The sequence below is a fragment of the Zalophus californianus genome, chromosome 12 (genome assembly GCF_009762305.2).
Source record: "Zalophus californianus isolate mZalCal1 chromosome 12, mZalCal1.pri.v2, whole genome shotgun sequence".
NCBI lineage: Eukaryota > Metazoa > Chordata > Mammalia > Carnivora > Otariidae > Zalophus > Zalophus californianus.
The window spans coordinates 37964943-37990668 of record NC_045606.1 but is presented as its reverse complement, the minus strand read 5'-3'; the positions used below and the strand labels follow the sequence as shown (position 1 = coordinate 37990668).

General features: G+C 41.3%; 1 protein-coding gene and 1 long non-coding RNA gene across 2 annotated transcripts in view; both read right to left on the bottom strand.

The window, feature by feature from the left end:
- Window positions 1-1789: 1789 nt before the first annotated feature.
- LOC113911875 lies at window positions 1790-5995 on the bottom strand. Its single transcript, XR_003516614.1, has 3 exons — window positions 5897-5995; window positions 4747-4907; window positions 1790-2056 (listed from the first exon to the last, which is right to left on the bottom strand). It is a non-coding gene; the product is annotated as an uncharacterized LOC113911875 (long non-coding RNA).
- Window positions 5996-7142: 1147 nt separating this feature from the next.
- Window positions 7143-25726, bottom strand: part of ASB4 (ankyrin repeat and SOCS box containing 4) — a 54078-nt gene continuing 35494 nt past the window's right edge. The window contains exons 3-5 of the mRNA XM_027574655.1: window positions 15578-16068; window positions 8790-8903; window positions 7143-7331 (exon numbers count right to left, since the gene is read on the bottom strand). Coding sequence (XP_027430456.1) covers window positions 7143-7331; window positions 8790-8903; window positions 15578-16068 — 794 coding nt within the window. The remainder of the gene's footprint in view (window positions 7332-8789; window positions 8904-15577; window positions 16069-25726) is intronic.

Here is a 25726-nt window from a genome sequence, read left to right as displayed (position 1 = left end):
GAGGGAGCACAAGCTAAATGAGTCAGTCAGCCCAAGGCCAAAAAAAAATACTTAAGGAATATTGAAAACCAACTCAAATATCAACTCATTGCAAGAGGGTCTGTCTGTGTGATTTCTTTGGATCTGTCCAGGATCTAGACATGTACAGATCTCCTTCAGTGGGCTGCAACACATACCGATGGCATATCATTAACTAGGTAGCTGCATGCATTCCACTCACAGCCGCTTGCTAGGTATGTGTGGTCGATACTTTTCTGGCATGTGTGGGGTCTACGAGTCACAGGGCTGACTCCGCTTGTTAGTCTGTGTGGCCAGCTATTCTGCTGGGTTATCTCAGGAAGGAATTCTTTCTTGCTTTCCAAAAGGAAGTGCCTCTGGGACATTTCTGGTGGCATCGTTTGACTATCCCACATCCGAGATGCTAGGTACCTGGGGGGGGGGGGTAGGCGATGACCAGGCCCTTCCCTGGAGGGGCCAGGAGAGGCAGACCAAAGCCACAGGCCTCATCTGGGAAGCTTTTCTCTTTGTTGCTTCTTTGGTCGTTGTTCCTTCTACCTTGGTCCTGATCTCTCACCTGTAATCTGTGGCTAAAAAGGAAACCAACTCTTGCATCACTATGGCTGTCAGACAGAGAACATAGACTCAAAAAATTAAAGAGGGAGAAAGAAGCACAAAAGTTCCCAGTTTCTGCATGGCTGAAATATCCTCTTTGCAGAAGACACCCAGCTGTCGAGGGTGTCCCAGGAACACACCAGCATGGCCTCTGCATGGCTCATGCTGAAATCCTGGCCAAGCAAACAGATGCTAAAAAACACAGCCAAGAAAGAAGACAAGAGACAAGAAAGGGAGAAGAGAGGAAGGGAGAGTCAGGGGGAGAAAGAGAGAAGAAAGGAGGACAGAAAAAAGGGGTATTAAATGAATGGAATTGCTAATGAAGTTGTCTCTCTCAGTGCGACACAAAGAGACACTAAATGCTATGTTTTTTCTTCCAGATTTGCAACCAGAGGACAGAGACCTGTGGTTCTAAGATCTCTTCTTGAGTCCCAGACTTTTTTCCAATGAAGATCAAAGCAGATTTGTCTGGAACTGTAACCGGACGATTAATGAAAGTTGCCACAGAATAAATACCCTTTTGCCTTCCTTGAGCTTTCCTGTTTAATATTCTCCAGGGGCTGTATTTTAGAAGGGGGAGCCAGCTGCCAGTTAGTAGCCCACAGCTCTGATTCATGGCAGGGAGAAAATTCTACACTGCCCCCTTCAGGCCAAGCTACGAAGAGCAGAAAACCAACATCCAGTGGGCTTGGAACAGCGTGCCACAAGAAAAGCTCGTAGCACAGGAAAATCGTCATCGTTAAATAAAATGCAATAAAAACCACAAGTCACTTCCCGAACCTATGCACATGAATGTCTTGGAAACTGTATGTCCTCCAGCATAACCTACATAATTCCCTCCCCTCTGCACACACATAGCGGACCCATGTAGCATCTGAGCATTTACTGGAGTCCAACTACATAGAGGACCTTGCTTTAGATGCTTTACATGCATCATTTCATTTAGTTCCCCAAAAAGCATTGTAAATCGGGAAGTTAATCTTTTCTATCCAAATAAAGAAATTGACACTTGGATTAAGAAACCGGCTCAAATTCACGCATATTTAGTGGCACCATGCAGACTGAAATCCCAAACTACTGAATTCCAAAATCCATATTTTGCCCCCTGAGCGGCACTGCATTGCTTACAAATGGGAGCAAACACTGCAGTTTCTTTGTAGGTATCTTTATTGTAGAACTACCCAAAGGTTACTTAGAAACCATTTGCGGCCGTCTAAGCTCTCCCTGGTGGATCATCCTAAGAGGTCTGTCATTGTTGCACAGACTTCAGCAGTGTTGGGAGGTCTGGGGTCCCTGAAGGACCATAATCAAGTAGTGCTTCTGTGAACAATTTATCACTTGAACACTGCCATGACGAGAATTATATGCAGTCTTAGAACTTCAAATTTTGCCTCTATTCCTTCACTCTCTTATGTCTTGGAAGCAAGAGTTCCTTTTTTTCCCCCTGTAAATAAATAAAAAAAAAAAACATTCTTTAGCTTTTGTTATTAAAAAAAAAATGCAAGGCTTGGGGGGCCTGGATGGCTCAGTCGGTTAAGCGTCTGCCTTCGGCTCAGGTCGTGATCCCAGGGTCCTGGGATCCTGTCAGACTCCCTGCTCAGCAAGGAGTCTGCTTCTCCCTCTCCCACTGCCCCTCCTCACCACTCGTGCTCTCTCTCTCAAATAAATAAATAAAATACTTTAAAAAAATACAAAGCTATACAGTCATTTCTTTGCTTGAGTAAATCATTCCATATGATTGGAGTGGTTTACACAAGAAGAAGAGGGTTAATTAATGTCATGTTTAGACTTTCCTTTTTTCATGTCTAAATCTTCAGAATTGTAAGGGGGACAGGGAAGAGGAGTTGAGGGGAATGGTAAAGGCAATTACCTGTTTTAAGCACCATGAAGGTTCTCTGAACATTATAAAATACCATATAAATGTTACACAGTTGTATCATAATTATTACTACCATAGAAGTTATAAGGTTGGAAGAAGAACAATTATGATATTAATACTCCATTGGTTCCCCAGGGTGCCTCCCCATGGTTCAGGATACTTCATAATTTGATCCTCCCAGCCCTGCCAACCACATCTTTTACTCTCTACAACAAACGTTCACCTTCTGCTTCCATCAAGGTTGTCTAATTGGTGAACTATCATAGTCATTGCATCCTTGATAAACCCATTTGCAAAAGGGAAAATTTTCCTAAAGTAATTAATTCGCTTGTTTGCTAATCATCCAAATCCATGTGATTTCAACCTTCATCTCCTACCTCGAAAAGCCCAAGAAAGTCAGGGACCTGGTTTGTCTTGTTTCCCTCATTGATTCCAGCCCCGAGCAAAGTGCCTAGTGCATAGTAGGAGATCCATAAGCATTTGCCAATGTGAGCAAAAATCTACCATGTATCCCCTTTTGGCTGTAGCTTCACTCTAAGAATACATCACCCTACTGGTAGAAACCTCTCCCTAAATGATAATAATTATGAAAGTAACAAGGACAATGATCCTGAGAAAATGCTTACTGTTCTATGTGATTTAATGTGAAAGCAATTTAACCCTCTGATGGGGTTTTAGGACATGCTGCCCCAAAGTACGGTATCTTGGCATGTTGAATACTTGAAGATGAAGGAGTTTGAGAAAACAGCAGAAGCAAGAAGGTAACTCTGATTTTCCCACATCTTCTCCCCTAAAACAGGTCGTAAAACCCTCCTGTGGGAGGTGCCCTCCCTGTACCTGGAGGAAAGGAGCATCTTTATCTCTTAAGACAAAGGAACCCTGGAGAAGAATACTAACGAACAGGACTTACTAAGTTTCCCCTCATACTCCTTAAGGATCCATCATATTTTCTACGCAACTGCCCACTCTTAATCAAACTTAACATAAAAATACTCAGTTCTGTTTTTTCAGATCCTTATTCCCTTATGAAGGTTCCGTATCATGTAGAACCTTGTATGCCTTTCTTTTATGATCTTTGTCAGTTTAATTTTCAGACCCAACCTGAGATCCTAAGAGAGTCAAGGAAAACTTTTTCCTCCTCTATGCCTCAAGACAATCATGTAGAATTTTTATGATATAGATACCATTATTATTCCCATTTTATAAATAAGGAAACTGAGTCAGGGACCAAGTGCATCATTTTCCCTAGATAATGGATCAGATAAGGTTGGAAGTCAGAAACTGAACACAGGTAGACAGGTACCAGAGCCAAAACTCTTAACATCTAACTGTAATGCATCTGTTTATACTCTTAGGAGAGTGACAATGAATTTCTTCCAGACACCAGCCATGGTGTCTGTGTTTCAAAGAATATGAGTGAATAATTTGGAGTGCTTTTCTTAAAGTTTTGAAAGTGTGCCAATTTAAAACTTCTTGAGTTCCTCACAAACAATCCAATGAGTAACAAAAACATAAGGCTCAGCTGTTCTTTCCAACATTGATTACCCACTACAAATGGTTATCTGTACAATCAGTTTTCAACAGCTGTGTTTTTTATTAGAAGCCACTGAGTTCAGGATGGAAGGACAAAGTGGCAATGTAACAGTAAGTGATTAAGAAATAGAACACAAGTGCATCTAGATCCTAAGACGGGGAGAAAGCTGGATAGGTGGTCTTCCCTCCTGTTAAAGATCTTTCCTCACATGTAACACAAAAGAGAAGAGGTTTGTTTTCTCAGGCCACTAAATGACTATTTACAGAAAGTTACAAAAGCAGCATGAAGACATCATTTCCTCTGCTGCTCTTGCCCGGGGTCGTGTGAATGGGGAGAAGGAAGGGCATGAAAGGACCAGGAGGGCAGAGATGGAGACAGGCAGGAGACAATGATGACGGTGGTAGCATTTCTTTATTATTATTAAAACACTCTTTTTTCCGGGGCACCTGGGTGGCTCAGTTGGTTGAGCATCTGACTCTTGATTTCAGCTCAGGTCATGATCTCAGGGTGGTGAGTTCAAGCCCCACAGTTGGACTCCACGGTTAGCAGGGAGTCTGCCTCTCTCCCTCTCCCTCCCCTGCTCACATGTGCCTGCTTGCTCTCTCTAAAACAAATTAATATATCTTAAAAAAAAACAAAAAACACTCTTGTTCCTACAGTAACGGCCTGCCTTTAATTTGTGTTTACTCTTTACTTTCTTTTGAAAATATTATTCATTTACCGGCACATTTCTTCATTCTCTTTTTCTTTCTCAATGTTGAAGACAGCAATGAAACATGTAGGGGTCTTCAGAGATCTCTAGCTGTAGCCAGTTGGAAAAAAGTCTTATCGGTAGATAAACATCTCCCAAAGACGAAAGGAAACAAGAGCTTTATTTAAGTCCTTTAAATAAAAGTTCAAAGATAAAGAGAAATGACTTTAAATGTATGAGTAAAAAATTCAAAACAAATAGGCATGTATTATGTACTAATAAAATGTCTAAGCACAAGCAAGCAGATTGAGAAACATTTCCTAATGCAAGGAACACCCTCTCCCTTTGTCTTCAGCGTTTTATTGACAAAGACAGTGCATCACAAATTTTTCGGCCAGAATATTCCTAAAGGTGAGGGCAACATGCGCCCTTGCCCAGCAGTCTAGGATGTGTTCCAACACCACTTGCCGCAAACAATTTTTTGAAGGATCAACGTTTTTATATGAATAGTTTATACAAATTCAGCATCCTATTCCACAATTTAGATCTTGTTTTAGTACAAATTAGTTCACTCAAAATATCTGAGTAAGACTGAGGAAAATCAGAAACATTATTGTTTCTAGCCATGCTTTTTCCTACAGGGCACAGGACGTATAAGAATCCCAGTTTAGAAGCACAGTCGAGGTGGTGGGCTGGTGGAATATTTGACATCATCTCTACTCAAAACTCAAGGAACTAAGGTTAAATAAGATGAAGAACCATGGGGCACCTGGGTGGCTCAGTCATTAAGTGTCTGCCTTCGGCTCAGGTCATGATCTCAGGGTCCTGGGATCGAGCCCTGCATCAGGGCTCTCTGCTCAGCAGGGAGCCTGCTTCTCCCTCTCCCTCTGTGCTCTCTCTCACACTCTCTCTCAAAAGAAAAAGGGAAAAAAAAGATGAAGAACCACACAAATAAAAGAAACCTGCTCACAACTGACAAATGGATTGGTTTGTACTTAATTACTTCTGCTCTAACTTCTAAAAAAGCGACGCTAAGAGGCAATGAGCTTACCTAAAAGTGATTAGCAAGAACAAAAAGGCGAAGCGAAGTTGGCCTCATAAACCCTGAGGTCCAGAGGTTAATCATCTAGATTTCACTTTCTGCAAGCCACTAACTAACAAGCCTGATTGACACACTTACCTTTCCAAGTTTCTTCAACTTTAACCATTTTCAAAAAGTCTTTCTATTTGCTCTTTCAGTAGCCAGCCATCACTCGCAAAGTGCTCCTTATCTTCCAGCTAAAATGCTCTGAAATGTCAGTCTATTACACAATGAGACCAAGTCATCAACTGAAGGGCTTCCCTTCACACACTTCCCTGTACACATCTTACTCAACTTTCTTGTCACATACATGGGAGCCATTGAGTGTGCAATATTTTTCCCAATATTTTTACTAAACAGGAAATCATAGTAAAATCAAAGGGTTTCTAGATGTTCAGAGAAACTGAAAGTGAATACATTTACACTAACAGCCGTGGGGCCTCCCTCTATGTCATGCAACTCCCTTCACTCTTTCATATTCATGCTTAAAAGGAAAATCACACTTGAGGTCGGAAACATGACTTCGAAACAGAAGCACTGAAAATGAGTCTGCATCCTGTATTGTTACCCCTGACATCTGACATTGCAGTTTCCTGCTTGTATGTCCGGATCCTCTGCTAAACAGTGAGATTCTGGAGGGCAGGAGTCCTCACTGTAGACTCCTCGTTGCATCTCCAGTCTATGGCTCAATGAGCGTGTGTTGAAATGTCCACTTGTTTGGCTACTAAGTAGACTGGTCTTTGTTTTTCATTGCTCCTTTAACTCAAAGATCTCCTTGTTTTGATGAGGCTCGTATGCTCTCTTCACCAAAAATAAGTTAAAGAGCTTAGAGTGGGGACAGAGGTTTGCAAAACTAGTGACCATAATCTCTGCTAAGTGGTAACGGTGGTGGGAGGGGAGTTTGGGGGAAGCCACTGAGATTAAGAGGCCAATCACAAAGCCTATGATTTCGCCAACTGAACAGTAACGTAAACCTAAACCTATTACTGAGAAGGGAGAGAATGAGATTGGTTGTAAGAAAAACTGGGTCCCACTTCGAATGAGATGATATATGAAAAGTTCTACAAAAATATATCAGGCACCAAGGAAAAACACTATACACATTAGTCATTACTGCTGTCAGTACCTTCTGGATACATTCTTGTCTTTGAGAATTCCTTAACTTTAATTCTTGTTTATTTCCCCTCACTGTGATACCCTAGGATTAACGACATAGAGTTTGTCAAGTGTTATGAAATCCCTGAAGTGTTATAATCAACCCAAGTAACATTTTATTTATGCAAACTGTGTCTACCCGGTGAGTCCACTTAAATATCTAGGATTGGGAACTTCTGTCTCATAAGGCTTAATAAATGATTCCCTCTGGCTCCAAAAGCAAGTACTTTTTCAATGACAATGGGAGGGAAAGCAAAGGAATTGCTCGGTGACATCTGTTGTGCAACGTTCTTCGAATGGCACATCTCGATAAATGCATGAGAGTCCTTGGAGAGTTACTGCACACAGTGAAGAGAGAGTGGTAAAAATCCCAGTATCTCTGTAAAGGAAGACATGACAGGTTAGAGGGAGAAAAGCCCTGGGGTTTCTATCAGTAGAAATCAACAACGACGCACTTAGTCCCTACTTTTTACACAATGGCAGCTTTCTAGGGTCTCTGACAGTGAGATAAAATTAAACATGAAAATTGAGATGGGGGCTGAGGCAGTGATATGTGAGGAGGAAAGGGAGACAAGGGGGTATACCGAGCTGCAATTCAGAGCCCAGGAAATGAGATAAAATATACTCCTGCAAACTGCCTGGACCAGCGTATATCAAAACGGCAATTTGAAATTAATCTAAATGCTACTGTATACCCTTTATGTGCCTTATGTGGCCCATACATTCAGATATTTTTTCTATTAATGATGCTAACGCAGATTATAAATAACTTTTTAAGGGTAAGAGAGTTCAAAAGTAGCAGAGCGCGGTTGAACCTAAGCCATCAGGCTCTGAGCCCAATGAGCTTTGCACTCTGTGCCTGGCTCCTCTCCACATGCTGGAGACAGCCTGTGACGGCTAAAACCAAGAAGAGGGGAGGCTCGGTGGGAGGACTGGTTTACCAAGGCAGCAAAGTCCACTTGCAGAGCGAAAACTCAGCTTTGTCAATGGCTTTCTGCATGACTCATTAAGGATTTTTAATATACCTAAAGTCTTCAAGATAACTAAAAGTGAACGAAATAGGGGCACCTGGGTGGCACAGTCGGTTAAGTGTCTGACTCTTGGTTTCGGCTCAGGTCATGATCTCAGGGTCGTGAGACTGGGTCCCACATGGGGCTCAGCACTCAGTGTGGCATCTGCTTGAGAGTCCCTCTCCCTCTGCCCCTCCCTCCAATCCTCCTCCTCTCTCTCCGTCTCTCTAAAATAAATAAATATATCTTTTCAAAAAAGCAAATGAAATAATCTACATGAAAAACTAATCTTCTGGTAAAAATATTACATAAGCAATCTCAAACATTACTATTATTATTATTATTAAATTATCTAAATTATTGAGGAGAAAGTAAAACTGTCACCTATATACAAATGTTCAACTTGTCCTTAAATGGAGAAATCCTGAAGACATTCATAAATGCTACATACATGATGTATCTATTTATTCTCACATCTGCATTCTTTTTAAAGATTTTATTTATTTGAGAGAGAAAGAGGAAGAGAGAGAGTGGTGGAGCACACAGAGGGAGAGGGAGAAGCAGGCTCCCTGCTGAGCAGGGGGCCCGATGCGGGGCTCGATCCCAGGACCCAGGATTATGACCTGAGCCGAAGGCAGACACTTAACCGACTGGGCCACCCAGGTGCCCCTCTTCTATCCACGTCTTATAACCATTTGTCTTACTGCATTTGAGTATCTCTTAAAAGCATTCTCAAGACCAGTTTTTTAATTAAAATTTTCTGTACTTCTATTGCAGTCTTGAACTATTTTACAGTGAAAACCACAGAAAGTGAATGGATTCTTTACCTCCAGGTCATCGTCGGGGATAGCTCTTTTCCACTTTACGTTCCACCTGATGTGTTCATAGGCATTGACTACAACTTCGATTGCTTTGGGACAAGAATGGCAAGCCTGTATCACCTGTAGAGGAAGCATACAGCTTTAACTGTTCAACGCACATCTATGATTCATTCATACGCACGGAGACATCGAGAACTTACGGACTCCTTGGGCTCCTTGGAGCCCCGAAATGCTTTTGTGAAGCTTCGTGCCTTTGAATTTTCAAACACACTGCTAGTCCCAACGTAGATGGGAGGATTAATAAAATCACACTAACTTCCTTCAACATTCAGGAGCAAGTGAGAAAGAGGAGCTAACAAAGAAGGTGGGAGTCTGATGAAAGGCACATCCTGCCCTTACAACCCTCACCCCTCCCCACCGGAACACCTCCAGCTTTTTTCTGCCAGACTGACCCATCTTCCGGAAGTCCTTTGAGTGTGGTCTGCTTTCATTTCAAAGGGACCCAGCTGGTTTGGCAACTGGTCCACAGGGAACCTGCAGCAAAAGTACTCTTGACTCCGAATTTACCTGCCTTTCTTTCCTTTGCCAACAGACAAGCAACCCCAGCCACAGACTTTCACCTTTACGTTTTCTCATCATGAGTTACACATCGGTTCCATTTTTCCCTTGGAACTCGAGAAAGCCCTTCACTGGATATGAGATGAGGAGAAAGCCCCCCATCGCTGCCATTGGAAGGGAGGCATGCCTTTGCACTGAAACAACTTTCTCTGGAGAGTTCTTCCTGACTTCCCAGTCCTTGCCAACCTCAGCCTATTGTTGTTGGGAAAAGGGTCACAATGCCGGTCTTCCCCACCTCCTTTACAAGTTCGTCACAAGTGATCCAGCACCGTATTTTTCAATGTAGGCTGTTAAGAACCTATTGTCTTGAGGCCCCGGGCAAAACTGAGACAGAAAGATTATCATTTTAATGCCCAGTTCAGTGTGTGTGTGTGTGTGTGTGTGTGTGTGTGTGTGTGTGTGTGTGCATGCGCGCGTCTGTGCGTGTGCATGTGGTGTCACCCGAATGGAAGGCCCATGTCAGGAAAGAGCTGATGTGAAGAGCATGTTAGGATGGAGTCAGCTGACGGTCCACCTGCAAGGCCAGTCTGAAGAGCTTGGGACTGGCTTAACAGGCAAGAGGATGCTATTACATTTTCTTAACAAGAGAGGGTTATATTCAATCAATTCATTCCATTAGAAGGCCTTTATTGAGCACTGTGTTTAGCCCTATGACAGTAATTCTGAGAAATTTATGACCTGTTTTTTGTCTTCAAGGAGTTTACAACCTAGTTGAAGAGAAAAGACATACACATTTCAAAGAGCGAGCAGTGTAAGTCAGTACATAATAAGAGACTGGCTTAAAGATCATCAAGTGTCCCTTGAGCGTCATGAACAAAAGCACAAAGGAGGAAACAAGGATATCAAGGGCAGAGAGCAGTGAGGAGGCCGAATGGGGGTGCACCAAACGGCTTCTCATCTAGCTCCAGTGTCAGTCGTGAGATGAAGGGTAACCGAAGCTCTGAGAAAGAGCAAGCAGGGGCTTAATGACTAATCAGCTATGGGGAGTAAAGAATGCAACTTTCAAGCCTGAGAACAAGGACATAGTGGGGTGCCACTGACGGAAATGAGGAAATGGGAAGGGCATACTAATTTGGGGATGGTCAGATCATGGGCAGAAGGATATGTCATAGGCAGTGTCTTAATGTCAGTCAAAAATGTGCGTGCTAACACTCTGCTGAGAAGACCAAGATGGAGGTGGAGACTTGTGCGCCATTAAAGAATGTGCTGGCTAATGCCACACAGCTCAATAAGACTCTAAATGGGAATAAATGGAAATGGTAGAGGACCATGGTCTAAAGCCTGGGGAATCCTAACAGGCAGGAGAGAGGGAGAAGGAAAAAAGTTATAGCTACCATCTTTTGAGTACCTATTATGTGCCAGGGACTATGTTAAATCTTGGCATATTTGCCTTGCTCAGTCTTCAAACAACCCTATGAGGTTAGTCTTATAGTTATACCCATTTTACAGATTTAAAATCCAAGATGGAGAAAATTTATACCTAAGGTTATTTAGCTAGTAAAAGACAGAGCTGGGATTCAAATTCAGGTCTGTATGACTCCAAAAGTCAAAAGGAAATCAGGCCTATCAGAGTGAAAGACATCAAGTGAGGTGAGCATTGGAAGCCGGGTTGTCACCAGAGCTGTGAAGATTAGGGAGAAAAAGACAGATTAGAAACCACCAGATCTGATTAGAAGGCCAGCTTACGGGGAGTTGGGTGGATTCAAACAGGGAGGGATCGGACTATGCGAGAGAGAGGACGGATGCACAGTTGTAACTAAGGCTGACCCATCCTCATCTTTAAGACCTTGGCGTCATAGCATACAGAGTTTTAGAGACCCAATAAATAACTCTGAGGCTGAGTTTTGTTGAAATTTTGAAAGAATTCTCTTTCGAATGTAAAACCATTGCTGGTAATATAAACATAGCCACCATCGGGAACGCCACATCCTTCTCTAAAGACCTCCAGATAAATCCTTTCTGAAAGGATGATCTGTGGTGAGAAGTACATGGGTAATCAGTTGATGATCCAAAATAGAGATTTACATTTACGAGTCAGTAGTAGGGAGATGATAGCTGAAATTAATCCAAGGCTGGAATCAAAAGTGTGCTTATAATGGAGTTATAAACCCAAAAAGTATGTGGAGAAACCAGAGAGCGTGTAATGAGGCTCTGCACATGGTTTAAGGGTCACTCAGAACACTGGCCTCTGCTCTACACTAATTCCCCGGTCACACTCACTCTTCACGGAAGCCACACTCGTTATATTTAAAGACAAGATGCTCACTTACCCAACACAGGTAATTTGTCCCCAGATATTCCCTACTTTCCCCATCCTCCCAACACCTTGATCACAGAAGAAATGTAGATAAAATTTACTCTCCTCTTGCAACACATTACCGACTTCCCGACTAGGGTTCCCAGATTTAAATAATAATAATAATAATAATAATAATTATAATATTGACTGCCAGATTTTGAGTTTCAGATAAACAACATAGAATTTTTAGTGTAACCATGTCCCAAATATTGTTTTTTAAGATTTTATTTATTTATTTGACAGAGAGAGTGAGAGAGCACAAGCAGGGGCAGCAGTAGAAGGAGAGGGAGAAGCAGACTCCTCGAGGAGCAGAGAGCCTGATGCGGGGCTCCATCCCAGGACCCTGGGATCATGACCTGAGCCAAAGGCAGATGCTTAACGACTGAGCCACCCAGGCGTGCCCCATGTCCCAAATATTGCATGGGACATATTTATATGAAAAAGTACTTATTATATATCTAGACTTCAGATTTAACTGAGCATCCTGTATTTTATTCGGCAACATTATTCTCAGCCCCCATTCAGAAACAGTTCAAACTAAGTCACGTGTACAGGAACATCATCCATTCATATTTCAGGAGCCTCCTTCACACATCTGGTGCCTCAATTTGCACCTGGCATACTCCCACATATCACAGGGAGGTAACTTGTTACCTTTCATTCGGCCAAAAAAAAAAAAAAAATTAAGTAGTTCTTAACCTGCAGTCTTTCGATGCACAAAGTCCAAAGCTCCCACTGCTGTCATTAGGTTTTGCTGACACTGAACACTACGTTTTCGGCTCACAGAAGATGGTTCTCGTAGCACGAAAAGTCTTCGTTAGGAGCCTGAACAGCCTCCCAGCTCTCTTCACTGGCATGTCAGGCTTCTTCCAGAACTAAGACAGTTGGACACACTGTCTTCAGGCCTCAATAATTATTCTACTGGGCAACAACAACAAAAGAGGTCCTTAAGAGACATCAAACGCCGTATCATCACTCTACCCTGACTACCAGGAACCTTGACCATCAAAAGAGAAAGGACTGTTGTGGACTCAGGGGGAGAAGCTTCTGCTTCTTCTTTGTCCACCTGGGAATAGACCTTCACTTTCTGTGAGTCTCTGGTGTCTCTATTCTCTCGTCAGGGAAGAACAGTCGGACAAAAATTTCTTTCTACAGTGGTGGCACCTGGAGAGACCTCTAGACACTTGCTCTCATCATCTGGCCCCTGGAAGCATAAATTAAAAAAGAGATTCAAGATAAATCTCCCTGCCACCCTTCCAAAACAATGCCACCTCTGTGAGCCACTTTGGCCAAAAAATTCTTTTTATATTGATATATCTGTGTGCAGAAAAGTACTTAATGATCAGAGAGACTGTTTGTATTCTGGGCTTCATTTGCAGCATTGTTCAACAGCAGAAATCATCCTTACCTCCCCCGAACCCTCACATACCTTTCCCTCCCCTAGAAAAATGTCTTTCTTGCCCTACAAGAAAACCCAATCTTGGCTCCCTGGGGTGTCACTTCCTTCTGAATTATGCCAAGAGAAAAAAAAATCAAATGTCCTTTTGTACCCTGGAAAGCAATTGCAGACCCTATAATTCTTTTTTTTTCCCTTATGTAATTTATACATTGGCTTTCAGTGAAATACACCCTCTACAAATTTGCTTTGTATTTGGAAGACAGCATCTTCAGCTCTGACCTTGTTCCTTGTAAATAAGGAAACTGAATTCCCCATCCACAAGAGAACAAATCACTTTATCTTCTGGATAAATGAGTCAGTCATTTACTTGTCATAAAGATTACTTTCTCTTTGGAAAGTCGGGCTGTGGAGTAGTTGTGCTAAATCACTTTGAAGCATCTGCATAGTAAATGGAATAGTTTTTCTTTAGTTTTCCTTTGGAAGGGGGCCAGTTCCCTCACACTGTTGGGTAGCAACAAAAATGTTTATAATACCAGCCATCAACCAGTAGCCAATCCCGTCCTAAATCTCTTTAGCGTATGGCCAAACTGGAGGAGCTCAGAGGAGCAAAACACAATGGAATAAGAACATGCTAACTCTGGATAATGTCCTTGGAGCACACAATCAGACACTGATGTTACAGGCTTGCGGAGCCACCAAAGTACAGCTGGGAGGACGGACTCCTGCAATGGATGAGGTGTACATTTTGAGAGAAGGAAGATGAAAGGAAACAATTTTGTTGAGTGCCACTACTGGGCTGGGTGATGGACATATCTTACCCACTTATTCCTGAAACATTTTGGAAAAGCTGATATTTTTACCTTCATTTTTTTTAGATGAGGAAATTGAGATCTGAGAAATCAGGGACTTGTTCAGAAATCATAATGCACATAAATAGCAGCTAAGCCTCTGCTCCTAAGCCTCCTCACTGTCACCTCTCAAAGGACTGCTTTTGGGAAAAAGGACCTGGGGACCTTCTTCACATTTGCAAGACTTCTCACTGGAGAGCAGAAACTCCCTGTGAAAGCCCATTTTCCTCAATCTGGCTCTCAAAGGGGAAAAATGAGGAAAGGGTATTCTGGCTACTTTCGCAGAGACCTGTTTCTGCGCAGTGAGTTTCAGGTAAAACACGACATTTCGGCTCTGGGCAGTCTCCCACATTGTCTCTCCTGGTTGGAGAGGCCCTTGTGGCTAACCCAGGCCCAGGGCACTGATTCCACTGATCAACAAATATGTAATAATAGCAAGAATGAAAGCCACCATTTCTCTAATGGTTGCCACGCACCAGGCACAGTGCCACCACTTCTCAAATGTTATCTTGCTTCATTCTTAAAGCAAACTTATGAGAAAACGATTATTACTCACGGATAAAGTGAGGTAGGTACATTTCACTGGAACCTCCATGCCCTTCCTCCCTCTCCACCCTTTTCCCTGGAAAGAAGGTGGCCTTAGAAAATAAATACACACGAAATTATGCTTTGTGGAGTGAGCCACAGTAGAAAGAGATCAATTGTCTGTCTTCTAGAAGTTGCACTATGAAGATGGCCCGACTAATGAGATGTAGGTGGAGCAAGAAGATGAACAGAGACCAAGGGAGAGGTACTTGCAGATGTGGGATGGAGCTGGGGCAGGCATTCTGCAAGGACAGACAGCGACTCAAGAGGAACAGTAAAGAAAGGTTTGCACCATAACTCTGGGCTCTGAGTATATCTGTGTGCTACTAGTAAGATTAATTTCCTTCTAACGTAGGATCACATCTGCTTATTATTGCAAAAGCATAAAGGCAGAGTGCACCCATTTCACAGTGGAAGACTCTGAGGCTTGGGAGACTTAAGTAATGTATTCAAAGTAAAATTCTTAGGGAAGTGGCAAGACCCAAGTTTGTTTGATCCCGAAGTCCAGGCTTCTTTATTCCTGGCATGAATAGTTTGGCTAAGTCTAGACTGAACGAGTTATAAATGACAGTGCAGAGATAAAAATTTAAAGCAAGAACAATTCCATACGTAATTTAAAATACATTCTGTACGTAATTTAAAATACATTCTGCTCAAAAGATGGCAAGTATTTTCCTGTCTGACGCCACTGGTCTCTGCAGGAGACTTAAAGTAGCTTTCTGATCTTTCTTAACTCAGTCGGGCAGAAGCTGCTAGCTGTTCACTGGTGCTCACATGAGGCATGGAGAATTATCTGCCACTCTTGTTCTCATTCTTAGCTCTCAGCCCCAGATTTCAAACCAGCCTGGACAAGGACTGAGTCGCCAGGGTCGTGTATGTCAATGTGAGGTCAGTTGGAGAATCAAAGGGAGTTAGCCGGAGACTCAAGCCTCAAATAAGCTTGAGTTACCACCAGAGTGGAGAGACCCAGTCATCCTTGGAGCCTCTGGAGTCAGCCCCTGCTGACTACCGGGGTCTGCACTGGGCATTTTGCACATAGCCTCACCTTGTGGAACTGTGGAGGGTATATCCGGGCAGCCCCATGGTTCAACAGGAGCTGGTAGCAGATCTCAGGCTGGGCCGCCGGGCGCACAGAGGTGACCTTCAGCACGTACTGGATGGCAGCACAGCCATTGATATCCATGAGATTGGCTTCGGCCCCTGCCTCCAGCATCATGTGCATGAGCACGTGGTCACAGTTCCAGGCTGCCTTGTGCAGCGGGGATTTGAAGTCGTCATCCCTGGCGTTGACCTCGGCCTTGTAGTCCAGCAGCATGCGGCAGATCAGGTGGTGCTCCCTGCTGTACTCCTGCTCTTTAAAGCGGAGGGCCCAGTAGGTGGCGATAGCCAACGGGGTCTCCATATGGGCGTTCACACTGTCCACTATGGCCCCATGCTCCACGTAGAAGGCCACCAGCTCTGAGAGGCCGAAGTGGGCAGCCGTGTGCAAGGGCGTCTCCTCATCCTGATTGTTGGTTTTCATGTTCACGTTGGCCCCTAGAAAGGGCGATTGAGGAAGACAATTACGTCAACATATTTTGCCATTATTCCTGAGGGTCAAGACTTTTCCCGCTGCTTCCCTTTCAACCTCTGACTGCCTTACATAAGCCATTCTTTCCAGGGTCCTTTGTTGGTCCCCAGGGAAGCCAGGCATTTGAAACAACAGGGCTGCCTCCTGGACAACCAGCAAATGTACTGGGGTTGGGTAAGGGTGGGGGGAGAACCGAGGATTTCCGCGGGAAAGCCAGAGCACTCCCTTGAGTTTCAGTTCCCCAGGTGAATTGGAAAATACAAAGCGATTCCTGTAACTTACTAGCTTTTATCGATAAAATAGCAAATATCATTGAAAATAAAGGTTATACTGCAACCTTTGGAGCTCACACAGGTGGCTTTAAATATCATCAGTTTCTTTGACTGTTTCACAAAATCATGTTTTTCTTCTCTTTCAAAGCTGGGAAACCTGAAAGTTTGGTCCAAGCAAACTTTAGTATTATGGAAATTGCCCAGCTCTGACTGCCAACAGCTAATACTAGAACCACCCAAGTCTAAGGCTCCTTTGGAGTACAACTGGGGAAGAACTACGGACACAAACACTGTGACCACCAAGCTAGCCTAAAGGTCATATTTTGCTTGGAAAGGGGTAGAAGCCTAGAAATACTGAAAGAAAGTGACTTAGAGACATATTTGATTTATGGCTGATAATGGTTGTTAGAAATACAAATTTGTACTGTTTGGAAAGCTCCGCAGAAATTACTTAACCAGACTCACTTATCTAACACACCAGGAAACTGAAGTGAATTTTATTTTTCTGATAGAGCATGTTAAGTACTAGAACGGTCAACTTAAGAAGCTGAAATTTTCCTTCTCTGCCTAATTTAATGGGGTGAACGCATTGACCCCCAGGGGGCCTACTCTATAATCAGTTCTACTGGAAATTTTTATAACTACTTCAAGTTTAAATCTGGAAAGATTTTTTTACTATAATGATTATTATTTCAGCAACCAATATTTCTTAAGCACTTACCATTTGTAACATTCTGAGCTAAATGCTTTTCATATGTTGCCTCATTGAATCTTCCTAGCAACCCTTTGCAATAGGTGCAATTTTTATCCTAATTTTACAGATGAAGAAATTTGTACTTGGAGAAGCTAATAACGACATCAAGCAATGATGCGATGGAACGAAGGTCTGAGAGCAGACAGCCTAGCTTCAAAATCTCTTACCACTGTACTATCCTACCTCATGATTTTTCTAGAAGAAATCTTTCCTGTACTTTGCTCTCTTTGGGTAGTTGAAAACTTGAAAGGACTAGAGAAATCACCTTGCATTTTGTGAATTTTTAAAAAAATTTGTTTTCCATATATTGCCCCTTTATGCCTTTGTTTATGGCATCCTGCGATCAGGCAGAACCTACTTAGGAAGGGCAATACTCCCACACATGTGCTCAGCATCCTATACAAAATCAACCCCCCAGTGAGGTTTCTGAGAGCACTTGGCGCTATAAACTCGGAGGCTGTCTGTTCTCTCAACTTGCAGAGAGCAGACTTGTAACCAAAGATGGTCTCCCACAGAGCCGTCCGTGTGCATCAGTGTTCCACCCTGGAGAAGTTCTGTGTCAGACCTCTTTCCAGGTCAGCCCTGCTTGGCTCTGGAGGGAAATGGAATGAGTAAGAATGGCTTCCAGGAGGCCAGATGCAGGGTCACTTCAGACACTGGAGAATTTCCAGTAAGGAAAGGAATCAAAGAGTCAGGATGAAAATTTTACAGGCCAACTTGGAATAAGCCACATCCTTTATTGTTTAATGTACTTGGACTTTTACTATTGATCCTTGACCTGTTGGTACAACTAGATGTGCCGCAGAGATTTCTTTTCTGAATAGGAGATCTTTATTTTTTATATTTGAATTGGGCCTTTGAGCATAACTTTTCCAGAGAATATATAAAGTGGGACGATTTGAGTACTTTTTTATTTTAGATTTTGTGATTTATTCAAGAAATTAGAGACCTCAACTATAAATTCTTGGAAACTTCTAACAAATCTTCTTTTTTTAAAAAAAGGTTTTATTTATTTATTTGAGAGAAAGTGAGCGAGCGAGAGAGAGAAAGCAAGCACAAGTGTGGGGAGGGGCAAAAGGAGAGGGAGAAGCAAGACGCCAGACTCCCCGCTGAGCAGGGAGCGGACTCGGGACTTGATCCCAGGACGCTGAGGTCATGATCTGAGCCGAAGGCAGACACTTAACCGACTGGGCCACCAGGCTCCCCTTAATACGTGTTCTTAGTGTGAAAATACAATGTGTTAGCTTCCTAGCACTGCCGTAACAGAGTACCACAAACTAGGTTGCTTAAGACAACAGGAATGTGTTCACAGTTCTGGAGACTGGAAGTCTGAAATTAGGGTGTCAGCAGGGTTGGCTTCCTCTAAGGGCTTTCAGGGAGAATCTGTCTCATGGCTCTCTCCCGGCTTCTGGTGATGGCTGACAATCCTTGGGGTTCCTTGGCTTATAGATGTATCACTCCAGTGTCTGCCTCCTTCTTCGATCATATCCCAGGTCAAGAAATCAAACACCTCCAACAGCCAGAGAAGGCCTCCACTTTCCTGCTCTCCTTCCCCAGCGCAACTCCTCCAACCTGCCCGAGGTATTATTCTCCTGACTATTATGCATTTCTTATAGTTTTACCACCTCTGTATGTATCCTTAAGCAAGAGATTTTGTTTCATTTATTTTTGAACTTTATTTAAGTGAAATAATAAACACATATTCTTCTATGACTTGCTTCTTTCATTCAACATTATGTTTGTGAAAATAATCTATGTTGTGATGCTGAAGTTGTCATTTGTTCATTTGATTGTGTTCTGTCTCACTGCACAAGTAATCCACAATCTATCCATCCTACTGGTGATGGACATTTCTAGTTTCAGGCTAGTCCAAACATTGCTGTGCTGAGCATTCTTGTACATTCCTGTACCCTGGTGCTCACGTGCAGGCGTTTCTGGGTTCTATGTCTATGAATGGAATGACTGGATCATTGGGTATGCATCCCTTCACCTTTACTAGAGAGTGTCAAACAGGTCCAGTTTACACTTCCATAAGCCATGCGTGAGGGTTCTTGTTGGGCCACATGCTCATCTATGGCTGGTATTTTTGCTCTATTTAATTTTAGCCAATCTGGTGGGTGTGTAGTGATAGGTCACTGTATTTGAATGTTTGTTTCCCTAAGTAACAGTTAGCTTAGACAAATTTTGACATTGTTATTGACCAACATTGCCTTTTGTTTACTACCATAAACATTTCCATGGTGTTACAGAATTACTTTAAATGTCATTTGAAAGGAATTACATGATATCCACAAGTTAGTTTACCCAACTATTGGATATGAGGATTTTTTGGAATGTTTTGATCTTATAATTAATGCTAAAATTAATAAATTTGTATGAAAATTTTAAGATTATTTCCTCGGCATAAGTTCCTCCTACATAGAGTCATTAAGCTGAAATGTGTGACCTGTTTTAAGGACTTTTATGAATAATTGTCACAAGTTATATAACTCCTTGATGTGTAGCAGTGATATTTCACTCACCAGTATGTTGTTATACTTTAAAAAAATTTTTTTTGCTAGTTTGGAAGTTAGAAATGGTCTTTTTTAAAAAATCTAAATTCATTTGATTACTAGAGTTTGAACACTTTCTCTGTAATTATTAACTAGTGTATTTCTTCTTTAGTTAATTGTCTAAAGTTTTGTCTTATACATTCCAGACTTTCCGCTTTGTTTTCATTTATATGAACCATTCATTAAAATAAGATGTAAGCCTATGTTATAATTGCTACAAAATTTTTAACCACTTTGATTTTTCTTAAATACAATGACGTTAACTTTCGATAGTCAAATTTTTCCCATTTTTAAAAAATATTAGAGTGTCTTCGTCTCAGAGTTTGCATAGCTATCCAGAATAATTATAATTTAGTTTTTTATACATTTTAAAAAATGTTTAACATTTGATTCATCTGAAACTTATTTTGGTGTAGACATCAATTTAGGAAGAACTGACATTCTTACAATATAGAGTCTCTCCGTGCAGAAATACGGTCTATTTCTCCAACAGTTTTCTTTACACTCTGTAAACTATCCCTCCCAAAAATTTACAGCAATTTTCATTGTAGGGGATGAATTATTTCATTCAGGGATAAATTATTTCTTGGGTAAAGTCACTTTTAATGAGAGAGGGCCCTTCATGAACCCTTTAATGTATGCAAGATGGTCCCCAGAAGTAGTCTGGAATGCTAGTAAAGGAGACAAGATACAAATTTTAACTTGTACTGATGATAAAGAACAAGGACTTTTCAGATTCTGCCTGTGGGCAAAGAAGACAGAGATTTGGGTACACTAAGAATGGGATGAAGAGGAGATACAGGATGAGAATTTGAACAGAAAGAGTGAGAACTGGCCACAAGAAATGACTAGGCCAGGCCGGAGGGAAAAGATAATGTTGAAGCCAGGATTACTGAGGGACACGATGCCAGTCAGTATTAAATGTTTTCTCTTCTCCCATACTGTGGGATAGTAGCCTTTCATTACTCCCAACAGAGAGAATCAATTTCATCAGTCTTAGTTATGAGACTTCACGTTTTCTTTTCTTTTTTTTTCCCAAATAAAATTCAGTGGCCTCACGTGCCCATTTGTTAGATTGGCTGATCATCGGTCATCATGGTGGCGCCATCTGCTGGGCCTTGCTACTCCCTACAGGCTAAGGGTTGGTCCTCAGAAGCATCCTCTCCAGACCATCCACGTTCCCCACATCTTCTGGCACCTTGAGAGCTACTTAAGAGTGGGAGCAGAGAGCAAGTCTCTGTCACTACAGAAACTGTCATTTCTCTATATTTCCAGACTCGGGGAATCCACATCCCCTACCATATCCCTAAACCAGGCCCTGCCTCCTTCTTGTCCTAAAGGACGGGATTACCTGAAGAGCCTGTGTGTAAGTGGGGAGATCAGTGGTGAGGCAGAGGATGAAGCCACCCCAGTGCTTCTCAACCCTTTAAGACAGCCTTCCCTATTCTGCAAGGAAATTCATAGATAATAGCATCTACTTTCACATCTAGCCTTTTAAAAATAAATAGGGACACCTGGGTGGCACAGTCGGTTGAGGGTCCCACTCTTGGTTTCAGCTCAAGTCGTGATCTCGGGGTCATGAGATCGAGCCCCCCGACCAGTTCTGCACTTGGTGCAGAGTCTGCTTGGGAGTCTCTCTCCCTCCGCCCCTGCCCTCTCCCCATGCATTCTCTCTCTCTCTAAAATAAATAAATAAGTCTTAAAAATAACTAGATACAATACCTAGCTAACCTATGTAGGCAAAACGAAAGTAATTTCTAATAATTACCACTACCTAGTTATGATTGTTACAAATAATATAAATATTACAACGATGTAGTACAAAATTCAATATGTTAATAACTATCCTAGATGCCATAATGAAATAGTGATTTGCTTGAACCCATATGTAGAAGCCTAACAGCTACGTACTTGAACTGACCAGGGTGTTTTGCATTATAATTCAGCTACCACAAAGGTCATTATCATAATGAAGGAATGGAGGAATGAGGGAAAGTGAGGGGAAAATGAGGGAAAACATTGGTAAAGTTCTGAATAAAACCAAGTCCAGTCTTGCCTTGATTTATACTGTAACTGCATTCTTGAAAATGTTCAGATCTATTTACAATTCAAAAGTATTTTTTTATGTGCTTATATGCAAAATGGAGTTAGGCTAGAAATCTACTGTGTTACTACATCTAAATATCTAGTATTACATCAGCACCAAATCTAAGCTGTTTTACAAATTATACAAAATTCAAACATACAGAAAATATTACAACAGACATCTATATACCACTACCCACATCTGACAGATAATTTTTTGCCGTGTTTGCTTTAATTTTATATTTTCCAAGATAAATTTTTACAGAAAAAAAATCCAGGGGCGCCTGGGTGGCTCAGTCATTAAGTGCCTGCCTTCGGCTCAAGTCATGGTCCCAGGGTCCTGGGATAGAGCCCCGCATCGGGCTCCCTGCTCAGCGGGAAGCCTGCTTCTCCCTCTCCCGCTCCCCCTGCTTGTGTTCCCTCTCTCGCTGTGTCTCTCTCCGTCAAATAAATAAATAAAATCTTTAAAAAAAATCCAGCTCATTTCTCCTCTTTTCCTTTTCTTTCTCCACCACGACAACCACTATCCTAAAATTGTTTTTTGTCATCCTTTTATAAATTTTTGTTCTTTTATCACTCATATATGTATCCAGAAACAGCATATATACTATTATTTTGTGTTCATAAAAACTATATAAGTGGCATCTCTCTTTTCAACCTGTTTTTATTAGTCGCATTATGTTTTTGAGTGGAAAGCTGATTTTTTTTTTCATTTCAGCTGCTGAATAGCTTTGCATTATATAATTAAACTACAGCTTAACTATTCCTCTACTAAAGACAGTTGTTAAGCTTTTTCATAATAACTATATCTTTTCAATTGTGCAGGAGTTTCTTGAGAGAGAGAAATAAAATTACTGGGTACTAGTATATGAGCATTTTTAACTATATTAAATTATATTTATCAGTGGTTATGCCAGTTTATATGTCCATCAGTAGAGTTTAAAGGTTCAATAACACTTCCAACACTTGATTGCCATCAAACTGTTTAATGTTTACTGATTATATGGTGTAAAATGGTATTTTTTATTCCATTTGCATGCCCCTGGTTACCCGCAAGTCGAGTGTCTTCTCGACAACAAGATTCCCACTTGTATTAATTGTTTCTTCATAGCTTCTGCCCATTTTTCAGTGGGTTGTTTGTGTTTTTCTCATTTATTTTTCAGGATATAAACAAGATCATTATGGAGATAATGATAAAGACTTGATCAAAGGCAAAGGGCTTCAATAAATGGGACACTTCACTATGTGGATAAGAAGATTCAGTATTGTAAGGATGGCAATGTTGCCTGGGCTAATCTATAAATTTGATGCCATTCAAACATTTTTTTTCACAGAATGTGCAGAGTAAAGAGCATACCAATTTTGGAAAAGAGAAGTAAAAAGAATGAGAAGGAAAGAAGAGATCGTGAAGAAGGGGTGCTCACCCTACCAGATATCCAAACAAATTGTAATTAAAACAATGTAGGATTGATGCAAAGAAAGACAACTAGACCAGTGAAACAGAATGTAGAGCTTAGAAACAAACCTATTTGCAGAAAGCATCTGTAATGATAGATGGGGTATACCAATCAGTGGAGAAATAATAGACTATTTAATAAAAGTATTGGGACCAAAGACAGTGTTGTAAAAGCACAAATTAGATCTTTTGTGTGGTGTGTGCATGTGTGTTAAATTCCAATTTAATAAAAGGCAAATGTAGTCAACTAAATAATCAACTTCTTAAATAAAAGCATAGGAGTTGGGATGGGCGGGGAATGGGCAGTCCTTCCCATTGGGTCACTATGTTTACCGAATGCCCTCTCAGCATATTAACTTTTTTTTTAAGATTTTATTTATTTATTTGACAGAGAGACAGCAAAGTAGGCAGAGCTGCAGGCAGAGGGAGAGGGAGAAGCAGGCTCTCCACTGAACAGGGAGCCCAATGCGGGGCTCGATCCCAGGACCCTGGGATCATGACCTGAGCCGAAGGCAGACGCTTAACCGACTGAGCCACCCAGGCACCCCTCAGTGTATTAGCTTTTGATGGAGACAATTTCATCCAACACTTCTACTAGATCTTAGATCCACGCCTCCTGTTAGATCTAAAACAATAAGGTGCTATCTTCTTGAATTCTCCACTTCTTTGACTTTCCCTATTCCTTGACTCAGGAATACACCTTATTATTTTATATAATGCCCCAGCAAAATGGCACTGGGAAGTAGTTTGTCCCAGTCCTATATTTGAATTGATCCTCTTCCTTATTTGCAGTCTAACCCCTCTCCACTTCCTCTAGGTTAGAAGAGCAAACGTGAGGAATCTATGTTTTCTGGATTCTCCAGGGATTTTGACTTTCCCTTAGGCCACCAAAACCTTTGGTCCCAACTAGCTCAACGTGGAACACTTTGCCCATTCTTTGAAATGCTCTCTTCGATAACAGGGGTCAAGTGTTCATCTCAAGACTCATTCACTCATTCTGTAAAGAATTATACTGTGTCTATTCTGTGTCAGGTACACAGAGACACCAGCGTACACCATGGTCAAGATCCTTACAATCAGGTCATTTCCATACGAGATGAGAGTTAGAAAATAAACACACAAGGAAATGTGCGACAGGACCATTTTAGGGAGTTGCAAATACAATGGAGGAAATAACACCAGTTGTAATGATCCGGACCACGAGGGCTGGCTACTGAGGAACTGACCTCTGACCTGTGAGTAGCTGTGAAATATCAGGGAGAAAAGCTTTCCAGGCAGAGGGAACAGCAAGTACAAAGACCCAAACGGGTGAACAAGCTTGAACATTCAAGGAACAGGAAGAAAGTGAGAGAAAGGAAGAACGTAAAAGTGAAGTTACAAGCACGATGTTGGACCTTCTAGGCCATGTGAGAAGTCTGGGTTTTATCCTTTCATCTCAATTGTTCTAGTTTACTGTGGCCCTTTATCAAGTTTGTAGTAAAAAGTTAAAATATTTCTTGGTTTCTTAGCATTGGCGGCATATTTGATGGCCTTTTGAAATATTTTAATCCAGTTATCATTGTAACAGAAAAAAACCTACACCTAAGCAAAAAAGGAAATACTCTTTTTATTATTTTAATTTCATTTTTTTTTTCATTTTGGGAGAAGGGCGATGCTTTCATCTTTCCTTGAAGACTTGCCTACATTTCTTTTGTACTTACATATCCTGATGTATCTTCTTCCGCTTTTGTTTCTAAGCTTTCTCATTTAACATTAAATATACTTTATAAGGTATACATTACTGGATTTTTTAAATCATAGAGTATGCCTTTTAATAAGTAATTAAATCAACTTTTGTCACTGAGCAGCTATATGTCTTTAAACAGTACTGCCCATATGAGCAGCAGGTGCTGGGAACCAAAATAAGGGAATACACATGATTTTCATACTACCCTTCTTTTTGAATAAATTTATGCCATAGCTCCCTCTGAGGCTAACTTATTTTATTAAATAAGTTTCTATTATTTTGTATTCAACAATAAGATACATGTTTAAAAAATCAGAAGTATAGAACTTGACTGACAATTTCCTAGAATAGATGCATTTACAAAGATACTTCTCTTAACTATGTTTGTTTTTACATCTTTTGGCAGTTATTTCCATAACTCCAGCTAATTTACTGATTTATCTATTTATTATCAAATTTAGGTAGTATTCTTTACTTTCTGATATAAAAGGTAAGTTTTAGTTTATTTATACTAATCCTTCCTCCTTTCAATGTTTGGTCTTTTCATCATGTTTTAATTCTTCTGTTGGAATATTGAAACTTTATCGCACCGAGGTCTCTATCTATGAATTTGTTACGTCATCTCTACCACCTCCTTTAGGAAATGACATTATGTCCAAGCTATTTCCCTCCTATACTTACACACCTCATTTCTGACAGTTACAATTTACATTGTCAAAGCTGTAAGGTTATTATATTCAGCTCTGCAATCTTCGATGTTTTGTCCATGGGTACTTATA